The sequence below is a fragment of the Lissotriton vulgaris genome, chromosome 12 (genome assembly GCF_964263255.1).
Source record: "Lissotriton vulgaris chromosome 12, aLisVul1.2, whole genome shotgun sequence".
In the NCBI taxonomy this organism is placed as follows: domain Eukaryota; kingdom Metazoa; phylum Chordata; class Amphibia; order Caudata; family Salamandridae; genus Lissotriton; species Lissotriton vulgaris.
This window is the reverse complement of record NC_141700.1, coordinates 125,998,160-126,009,471: the sequence shown is the minus strand read 5'-3', so window position 1 is coordinate 126,009,471 and position 11,312 is coordinate 125,998,160. Positions and strand designations below refer to the sequence as shown.

At 43.3% G+C, this 11,312-nt stretch overlaps 1 protein-coding gene across 1 annotated transcript in view; it reads right to left on the bottom strand.

Moving 5' to 3' along the window:
* Positions 1-450: 450 nt before the first annotated feature.
* The window catches only part of LTAP1 (lipid transport auxiliary protein 1), an 87,807-nt gene continuing 76,945 nt past the window's right edge, over positions 451-11,312 (bottom strand). Inside the window, exons 5-7 of the mRNA XM_086947520.1 lie at positions 7,583-7,749; positions 2,710-2,768; positions 451-2,006 (exon numbers count right to left, since the gene is read on the bottom strand). Coding sequence (XP_086803646.1) covers positions 1,817-2,006; positions 2,710-2,768; positions 7,583-7,749 — 416 coding nt within the window. The 3' untranslated portion in view covers positions 451-1,816. The remainder of the gene's footprint in view (positions 2,007-2,709; positions 2,769-7,582; positions 7,750-11,312) is intronic.

The following is an 11,312-nucleotide window of genomic DNA, read 5'->3' as shown; positions in this document are numbered from 1 at the left end:
GCAGGTTAGCTACTTCAGTACCAAGAATGTCATCATTTTTCCAAAATCATTGTAAAATTATTTTTTTTAAATAAAGAAATTCTGGTCTCTTAATGTGGAGGAGAAAAAGAGTATGGGGTGGACAAGTCAATGGTATGCCTCTTGATAAGGACTGTCAAACCCAGCGTCTATTAAATAAACAGGTGAAAAACTCCTCTTTAAAGATTATTAATTTAAAAATGAAGTCTAAGTCAACCAAGTCAGCCCACCCCATGCAACCCCCCCCCCCCCCCAACACTGTGCATGTGTTTTATTGCACAATTTCCATACCGGTACTGCATTCAGAACTTTTTCCTGCTTTCTCAATTTTATTCTCAGAATTCTTTAGTTTCATTGTTTAATACTCAAATGAAAAAGTTGCAGTTAACAAAATATGCTCTTTAAACATTTACACACACACACACACAGATATATAAATATATATTGTATTTGGTTGTCAAAACATTCAGTGATGAGACAAGACACGGTCATACACTGTCTCACCAGAGCCCTAAATCACCCAAAAAGAGATGCAAGGGTTTAACCATTAACTCACTTCCAAAGTAACCATGCCAGCCTGTTATGTCATTCCACATTAATACCTCCGACAAATATGGACCCCTCTGATAATCCCCGATTTGGGCACCACAGAGCAGCAGGGCCGTTTCCTTTGGGCGCACAGTGCCCGATTGATAAAATGTCTGAATACATCATTAACACTTCAACAGAAGCGTCCAATCATGTTTAAACACTTAGGAGTTTGCTGGTGTGCCAAAGATGAAGTGGTCACCTTTCAGTCACAGAACAGTTTACATTAGGAAAGACCATTAGTTAAAGACATTAAAAAAAAAAAGAAAGAAAAAAAAAGAAAAAAGTAGTCTTTTTGCATACTGTAGTTTTAACTGCTTTTTGTAGAATGTTGAAACTGTTTTGGCTGCAGTCAGGATTAAGTGGGGGCAGCAGGAGTTATTGGAACAATGGCTTCTGAGCTTTATATACGGTTGATGAGACTTCTCAGATTGTCCGCAACTAATTACAGACTTCAGCTTTTGTCCATCCACAAGATAGAATCATTTCTGTTCGCCGCCCATCAAATGTACTGAGCGTGGACCCAACGATTCGTCACAGTTAACGCAGACAGAAGAACAAAACATTTCCAGGAAACAGAAATGAAAGCTATAAACCGGCATAGAGTCCACAAAAGGATGAGCTGTAGATTCGGAAGTGGACACATGCACATAAAGATTAATAAAAACACGTCTCCTGTCACACCATCCATGAGAGTGAAGGACAGCTTTGTTATTCTGCAGACACCATCCAGTCAAGGAGGCACGTTGCCAAATCAGATTACCTAGCCATGGATGACTGGCAGACAGCAACTGTGTTTTGCCTCATTTTGTAGAAGCAGCCATAAGGCTTTGCTTACTTTTGTGCCAAGTAGTTCCTAGAAACGTCTTGCCATCACCAGCAGAGGCACACAATCCTTGCAAAGGCCGCTAGAGGACCTACTGTAATTGGCTTCAAGAACTATAATCCAACTCAGCTAGGGAAAACAGATCAGCTTTCCCTCATCAATCCAACATACACTCGAGTGTGCAACAATAAAAAGCACAACTGGCCAACAGTTCATCTTTTATCCTTGCCATATTTTGAGTGATTCCCAGAAGCTTCACCTTCAGTAGTTGCAGAGCAGGTTTATTCCTAAGGACTAGCACTGGCTTTTGGTCCTAAAGATACCCATGCAGTCGATCTCTGAACCACAGGAATGTTTCCTAAGCCCAGCTCTTGACACCAGGAATCAGAGAGTGCTTTCCAACGTGTTGTACTTGTCCTTGAAGCTCTTGAGCTCCAAAAAGTGCTTGGTCCTTTTGCTCTTCTGGCTGGAGGGCAGGTATGTCACTTGAATGGTCGATGGCTCTGGAGCCATTGTGAGATCTTTGGCTGCAGATTGGTGTTGCCTCTGATTACCGACTCCTCTGGCTTTAATGCTGCAACAAGAATGAAATAAAACATTGAAAAAAAAAATCACAATGAATAGCTTTTGATAATGTAACCTAATATTATGGTGGGAGAGGGTAAAGGATTGACAAAGGTAGAGGATGGCCCGAAGCCAACATTTGTAACTGAGAATCGTTTCATCTCCATATTCGGTACACTGCAGGACCAGTCAATGGTCCTTTAAACAGATATTAAATGGCAGGGGGAACAGGCAACACTGGCATGTGTAGTGACGAGCTTAAATTTAAATACAAACATGGTCTGCTGGACATACTGTAGCCTGACTTAACCTTCACATCACATATGCCCTCCAGCTAATACAGCCCAACAAACAAAAGCTCACAAAGACTTCCCCTCAAACACCTAACAAGTGGTGATTGAAACAGTTGAAAAGCGCACCCACCACACAAGGATTTAACGCTTCCGTATATAACATATGAAGCACGTTATTCCTTCGCACAGACCTCTGCTACATTGGCAATCTTACCAACTAACAGCATGTTTGCTGTGATCAGGCAATATTCCAGGACATGCTACATCCTACTTATCTCTTCCCACATGACATACTACACCCACATATTTTCCCAACCAAGCCTAGCCTATCCATCTACCCATTACCACTGAAAACAAGATTGATACAATAACACAACAGTAATACCCAATGCTATACATATAATGAATGACTTCACTTACATTGCCACCAGCTCTTGAAGCGACTCCTGATACTTTGTAAACTCTCTTTTGCTGAAGACCTTCATTAAAATAAAAACAGAAAATGCAGGTATTATGCAGGTGTGTGATAAGTTGCACCACAAACTAAGAAGCATAGGGACTCACAAGAGCACAGCGACAGAATAAAGTAGAAAACATCTGCTTTACAGAAATTATGGTTTGGTGAGATTAAACAAAATTCCTGAAAAAAAAAAAAAGAAAAAAAAAAAAAAACCCAATTGAGCAATGACGAATTTTACCACAGATTTTAATGCACCGTTTAGACTACACAAAATAAGGACCATATACACTTTTTTTTTAGAGCACGCTCTCGTACAAGATGTACATTTCTCTGCTCACTTTTTATGTTGCCATACAAATTACATTTTGAGCCATCCGTGGCTTCTCTACCTTTGTGGTATGCTGCTGAAAAGAACATCTACTTCAAAACCCTGATACACTCTTCTTGTACCAAATAGAAGGAGGGAGCATGCAGCTGCAGCTGGGCACACCATGTAATCACACACATTTCTGATATACAGCAAGTCAAAGTGAAGATGGCATGAGGAGGACCTGGCAGACCGCAGAATGCTGCAGGCGTTACATATTTACCGCCGTTCTCTAGCTTTGCCCCATAAATGCCACTTCTAACCACCCATCTCCAAGATCCCTCAACCAAGGCAGAAGGAAAGGGCCACCAGGAAGGCTGCAGTCTGCCTCCTCATCTGCCTCAAGATGGTAATCTCCAGAAGATATGCATACTGTGGAGAGGCTGGCTGCAGCACCGTGACATGCTCTACTCATTTTAAGGTGTCAATATTTTAAAACTTATGATGGAAGTGGGATTATTCCAAACCATTTTTATTTAGATTTAATACATTTGTGGATTTCCCCAAGAAATGGGGAAAGGTGTGGGGCAAATGGACCATGGATCAGACGATGAGGCGTACTAGGCAAAGCTGTGTAACCTGTACATCACTGTATGCGTTATTGTTTGATGAGATGTCAAAATAATCTCTCCTTTATAAGAAATGTACTGCAGATCTTATGTTAAATACAATAAAATGTTTCCGCCCCCCCCTCAAAGAAATTTGTGGATTTTAATAAATTGTAAACCTTGTTTAAAAAAATTACAATTTAAGAAAGGCTCTGTGTGGCATTACCAGAAGTCTTCATCGCATTTCACCAGACCAAGGATACTTTCAGCATCCTGTTTATGGTTTGGCTTGACAGGAGAGCTGTAGCCAGACAATTATGTGAGCATCACTAGACAGGAGCTTTAGCTCTGCCCAAATGTTGGGAGCCAGGGGTACATGTTTTGAATGGGCAGATATTGTGTGCTTCCACAATAATAAAGTGCTTGCCCTCCACCAAGCTGTGATCATTTTGCTTATTTACCCAACTGACCTGTTAAATGAGAATTGTGTGTCTGGACAAAGCTAAACCTCTCTGAAGAGCTATAATGGTAGCCAACCATGTGTATGGGGTTGATTTTATTCATTTCAGGTTGGCTTGGACGGTATTTTACCAATCCAAAGCTGCGATACTGTGCCTGGAGAGGTAGAAGGCTTTTGTCATTTAACAGTTCGACGTGGATGGCACTATGCTAATCCTATGCTTAAAATCTTTACTAGAAAAAACAGACATTTGAGGTGAGCAGATTCAGAGTGTCACTGGTGTTGCTGGGTGTCTATACAGGAGCTGCTCTCCATATAAAAGTTGGGAACTAATCAGGTCTCTGCTTTTTTTTCTCCTCATAATTTATGCAGCTCTTTTACCCCAAAAGGGTATGGGTTTGATAGAGATTTGATACACATACATTATATATACGTACACAACCATCAATTCAAACAAGTATTTTTGTGAAGCAAGAATGCAAAAAAAACAACAAAAAAACACACAAATAACCACACTGGCAAAACACCAGACACTGGATTCTCTGGTTTGGTAATATATGCGGCTGCGGCCAAAGACTATGTCCGGTGCCCTACATAGGACTGTATACCATGCCTCATGTCAACTGAGGAAAGAGGATTATGATCCCATCTCAATGATAACAAACTGTCATGCAATTCACCATATAAAGAGATTGAGTCCTGTAGCTCAGATACAAGCAGAGAAAATGCTCAGCCATTACAATTTTTTAGGTCTCGCCTGAGCCAGCGCATCTGCAGCACTGCGAGACATTTAGTGTGTGGGTTTTCAAAGTGCTACCACAGCTTTCTCTGGCATGCAGCGTGTGGTTACACACACAATGACGAGCAGAGGTGCCATCTGGCTTTCCTCTCTCATCATGGTGCGCGCACACCACTCGCCAGACGTGACACTGCAGCTGCTTTTACGAACAGACGCCACGCGTCCGCATTACTCACATGTTTTTTTTTAATTTTCTTTTAGCGTGCGCACACAACTCCTTGTTCCATATTGGGGCATATCCCATTTAAGTTTTCAGATGGCCTTGTAGGTGTTTGGTTGATTTTGTGCTGGCCGCAGAGCATTCTTGCACGGTTGTATTTCATTTCCGACCATATCGCAGTTAAGTTCTAAAATGGCCACTCCTATCCTCCGCTATTTACTAAGAGGAGGATGCCTATTTTTTTTACCTTCTCCAAGATGGCCAACAGGTTTCAGCCTGATGTGGTTTAGTCCCCTTTCTATGTTTGATATTGAACACACCTGTTCAGTATCTTATTAGCACGACATGGACTCTCAGCGCTGTATTTTAAATGGCAAACTCAGTGCCTTTCTGCATGACTCAGCATGATGTCCACACTCTAGTGCAGGCGTTCTTACTATGCATCGAGGAACCCTCGGCCGCTTTAGGTCCAGCAATTTTTCTTATGGCCCAATTCTTCAGTCCTTGCGTAGCTAACATCGGCCCGCCCGATACCCGAGGCCAAGTAATTTATTTTCTGGCAATAACTTTAATTGGGACCGTGGCGGCCGTCAGCTACAAGTTGGGACCTGGACGACAACCACCGCAAACCTCACAGGTCAGGACTCATCAAAATACCTTTGTTTCCCCACTGGGGGAGATTCGCAACCAGGAGAGCAGTGTCTTGAGTGTATACATAGCAGAGACCTAGCATGTATACACATCAGCGTCTCACACATGGTTTATCTTTCGTTTTTCCATCTAGAAACACTAGCCCATCACTCTGCATTTTCTGACCACTCTTTAAGCAGGTAAAATTTATTTAGCTCTTGCATAGTTTTTTTTTTTTGGAAGACGGTATTTCCCCATTTGTATCATTGCATCTAGCTCAGTGAAACGATCTGTTTTGTCCTTTAAAAAAAATGACAGGTACTGCAAATCTGAGAGATACCAGAGGATAATACCCAGGACTCCACTCGCACCACGCAACTCAAAGATCCATAGAATCACTCACGTAAACTTATTTGAGGTCTTTCATTCCCTCCTATACAAAGGAATCACACCATAGTCATTTATCTTACTAGCATTGCTGATGAGAAAACACCTGCACAAGAAAGGCAAAGGACATTTGACCTTCCGGATCAATGAAAAATGGCAAAGTCCTTTGCATATCCATCCATATACAGCATTTCACAAAGATCTTGAGCAGGGCGGAACTCAGTTGCAAACCAAACAAAATGAACCATTTGTAATCCGGACACTTAATACCCCTACTAACCATAGGCAACCCCGAACCACATCAAAAGAGTGCCCATACTGAGAAAACACAATAGTGTCATGCAAATGGAAGATGCTACACAAATACGGATAACAACTGATATGCCACTCTACTAGATATTATAACTATATATTCTTTTCGGTTTGAGCTTTAATCTCTTCTGCTTACTCAGAAAAACATCTATCGTCTTTGTGTTAAGAAGTCATTTTACATCATGGAGATAGAATTAGTCTACCAAGCCTATATTTTAGCTGGCTGCAAACGTACGAAAATCATGTGCACGTCTGTCCATTTTTAAATATGCTAACTTAAGGCACTGTGGAGGATGTTCCAATCAAATAGTTTCGAATTGCACTGGAGTATAAAGTAACGCTTAATAAATACTCCATGAAAGTGAGCTGGTTTCCTTCTCGCATGCCCTACATACATCAGCGATTACACAAGCAGCTACAGATTTGCCACAACACTACCAGAGCAAGACCTCCGGCAGCACATGGACCGAACACTTTCAACATAGGATACTACAGCCACAAAAGGCCACCTCTAATCACTCCCGTCAGTTAAACCAATGCCCTGTGCTCTTTACAAATGCTAGACAAAATACTAGGTAAGTTAAAATGAAGACAAAAATAAATGCTGCAAGAAGCACAAAGGTTAAGTTATAAGCACTCAAAACCTCTGAAACTACCAAAATTAAAACATAACCACTTCCAAATTAAATTGTAAAAATCTGATTTTGGTATCTTGAGGTGGTGGCCTAAAGAAATTGACCAATTTCAGAAGTTTTTAGTTCCCATCATTTACACACCTTCTGTAATGCTCACTTAAGTTTCCTCTAAATGATTTAATAGGGCAGTGGGCTGAATAAATCCCTATAAAATAAATCCACCTGAAGTATGGGGTCCTCTTCACTCCTATTTACCTCTCCTCGTTACATCAGGTGTAAAATCAACCAAAAGGACCGATTATCATTCTCCGTTCTTTCTGCATTGGGTTTGCACATTAAAGCAGCATTAGGACAGAATAAGTTCTACAAACGCAATAAACATATGAACCTGCAACATTAGTTTACGTGAATTGTGACCCATAGTGCAAACAGTCCTTGCTCGAGAACTAAGCTAGGACACTGAAGAACCAATATAGTAAACCTCAGCAGAAGTAGAAGCCCATGGTTGGACGTAGTTCAGGGAGTACCAACTTACCCCTGTGCCATAGCGGGCCGCTTCATACCCATCAAGCAGTGTATCTACCAAAGATTTACGGACTCCTTTGAACGGAGTACTAGAGTTTCGCAGCTCCACCAGATAGGAGCGAAAATTCTTCCCAATTAAAGAACGAGGATGCTTCCCAGCATCCAGGAAAGGGAGTTCTGTAAAGAAGGAAAACCGGTTGATTAATGGGATGCAATAAACAATTCTATCAATCTAGTTGCCACAGTACAGTGGATACGTAATGGCCAATTTCATCTTGGCGAATTACAAACCACAGCTTTGTTCAAGTTATTAGCATATAATTTTTGGATCATTAGCTAGGAATTTAATCCATGAAGACGAAGGAATACCTTACATACATCTTGATCAGGGACACACCTTGCGACAACCAATGACTGCTCATGCCTGTGATGCAGGCTTCAGAGACTTTGTTTTTCGATCCAAAACAGACCAAACATTTAGCACATAAAATGTAATGTAGCACCCGACACTTGGCAACAATTACCAGATACGCTGATCAATAAATTGAGGTATTATTGGAAATGTTTGCCACCTGGCATCAATATCCCCATTTAAATGACTGTGGTTACGAGGAAGAGACAAAAGCCTTACACATTTATATGCGATTCAAACATGGTGAATAAGAAGATTCCTTCTTTAAGGAAAGTTTTTGTGTCACTATTAATGCAATTAAAATGTAAATTCAGGGAACTCAAAGCAGCAACATGAAGTCAGATTTTAAAACAGGCTGGATGCACAGCTGACTTTCACTTGGGAAGTTAAAGAAGCCAGTTATTAAAAGGTTATTAAAAGGTCAATCTTATGCTTTGAAGCATGACACTCCTGGTTTGTGAATAACATTTTGAATACATCTAACAAATGCACATGGTTTTCTTTCCACCTACGAAAACACTCTTCTTTCTAGGGGTACTTTTATACAATTAGTTACCATTGTTAAAAAGAAAACATAACTAGCTAAGACTGTAGGATCCTGGCTCTTTATATAGTATACCAAAAATAGGTATGTTGTGTAAAGAGTCCAGGAGTTCCCTTATGAGTGGGCAGGGACTTGCTATGCAATACCAGGTGCTCTATCTAGGAAAGTGTGGTCGAGCAGTGTTAGGATTAATAGAGGACTGCAAGACATTTGAAAAACACACACAATTATCAATCAATGACGACACAACTCAAGGAGGAGATCCAAACCAATTTATAAAATACCAAATACCTTTATATAGGATTCAGCATCAGAGAAAAAACGTTCAGAAGTTTAAAAACATATATATTTTTTATTGGTTTTTATTCAAACTTTTCCATATGCCTCAGGATACATTCAAATCAAGCAGTCTAATGTGGTACAGTATAAGAACATTCACATCCCAACCGCACCCTACCCTCACCGCCCCTCCCTCCCCTTTCCTTCCCAACTTTCCCTAACAATCCAGATATTGGTAGTGTCAACATGAGTCAAACATAGAATTAGCTGTAACATAGTGAGCTATCAACGTCGTACACAGTCTGATCCTGAGAAGTGCTAGAACGTGCGAGTGTCTCATGACATGGGGGGACCTAGTGATCAACCAACATTTGAGTTCCCACGACATCTGTAGCTACCCATCAGTCTCATCTTGCGTTACCTAATCCCTCCCTAGTGGGATTCCTTCATCCTCCTCCTGATGCGCTCTAAGATAGGCTAGCAGCGGGGCCCAGATGTCTTTAGGCCTAGACTTCAGTGGCATTTGTTCCGCATAAGAGTGTAAGTTTTCTTGCCATGTAACCATGTCGTGCATCCACCCCTTGAACTTGGGTGCTCTGCCCCATCGACACACCACCTGGCGCCGTGCTAATAGTATACCCAGTAGGAGGAGCTTCCCGTGTGGGGTGTTAATGTCTGCGGTTAGACCTAGTAAAGCCGTCATAGGGAGGGGTTCAATGGTGAGTCCCAACATATCAGAGTCCTGTAAAAATTTCCCCCCAGTATTCAGCCACTTTGGGACAGTTCCAAGCCAGGTGTATAAAATCTGCAGGACTCTGCCTGCAGTGGAGGCATCTATCATCTTCCCGCAAGCCTATCTTGGGTAATCTGGCAGGTGTATGGTAAAGCCTGTGCAGGAATTTGAAGTGCAGTAAGCGGAGCCTGCTGCTGCCAGATACTCGCTCCGTCTGCATGCATGCCATCTCCCATTGATAGTCAGTGAGCCGTGTAGGCAAGTCCCCATCCCATTCAGCCCGGGCTTTGGCATGCAGTGGGGGGTGGGGGTGGGGGGATTGGGGGGGGGGGCACAGATCTGACTCTCGTATACAGAACCGATGTGGCGTGTTTCAGTGAGTCTTCCTGTAGCATTAGGTGGAGGGAGTGGAACACCTCCGGCTCCGCTGGGAAGTCAGGACAGATCGCCCTCACACTCTGTCGGATCCTAGTATAGAGGAACTCCATGAAGGTAGGGGGGGGGGGGGGGGGGGGGGTATTCCCAAAATATTGGTCCTTCGACCGAAACATCCCTTTTAGAAAGAGACCACCACATGTGAAGTATTGCAATCTAGTTAGCAGGTTTTGGCAAACTTTCTTGGTGGTCACTTGTAAAAGCGGACAATTAAACAGTGGTATTTTGGGGGGAGTAAAGCTGCGTGATGCCCTCCGCTTTCGCCAGCCAGTGCAGTGCTTTTGCCGTACAGTCCACTGTGGTAGGGTCTCTATCCCTTTCCCTACATGGGATGAATACGTACCCCGTCGGGGGGACTGGCGCCATGTGCCCTTTCTCCAATGCCAGGCGGGCCATGAAAAGGGGGCGGGGGCAGGCATGGGGGGGGGGGGGGGGGGGGGGGGGGAGTGGGGGGTGGTGGAGGAACCAGTACGCCGCAAAGTGCGCCTGTGCACTGTAGTAGTACTGTTCGAAGTCTGGGACACCAAAGCCACCGTATTTATATGGGAGTGTTAGGGAATCTAGTTTAAGTCGTGCCTGCTTCCCGCCCCAGATTAGTCAAATAAGTGGTGTTTTTAGGGTGGCAAAAAAGTGTGCCCCAAGGGGGATAGGGAATATTGATAAATAAATATAGAAATTTGGGGACTATCACCATCTTAATTAACGATATGCGGCCGGCCATTGATAAGGGAAGCCAAAGCCAGGATGTGATGTTATCTGTCACTTTAGTCATGGCTCGTCCGTAGTTAGTTCTCATGAGCGTTTCCTTATCCCTGGAGATATAAATCCCCAAGTACTTAAGGTCAGAGTCCTCCCATTGCAATGGATAGTCCAAGGGAGGCGGGAGGGTTTGATCAGTCAATGGAAACCGTCACACAGCCACTTACCTGCCAAAGCCTTGCCAAGGGACGCCGCCAACGCCACCGCTAAGAGTCAGCAGGGCAACAACCCACACCGCCACCGGCCAAGAGTCAGCCGCATCAATCTCCGCTCCGCTGCCCCGGGACCACAACTCCCGGTAGGCACCGCCGACGACGCGCCCGCACCAGGAGGTGCTTAAAGCCGGCGCAGCGCCCCGCTTCGCGGGACGAGCCAGGCCAAGGGCGGGCCCGTTTAAGCCCGGACAAGGACGGGACGGGCCACCCCTTTTTCATCTGCTCCTGTGAATTAAGGTCAGTTTATATTATAACTGTGCGTCTGTACCTGATCCCTCTCATAAAGGAGTTTAAGAGACAGGTCCCTAACAGTAATCATGTCAAGTGCACCACCCGAAGCCCTGAATATTAGGAAGTCCATCC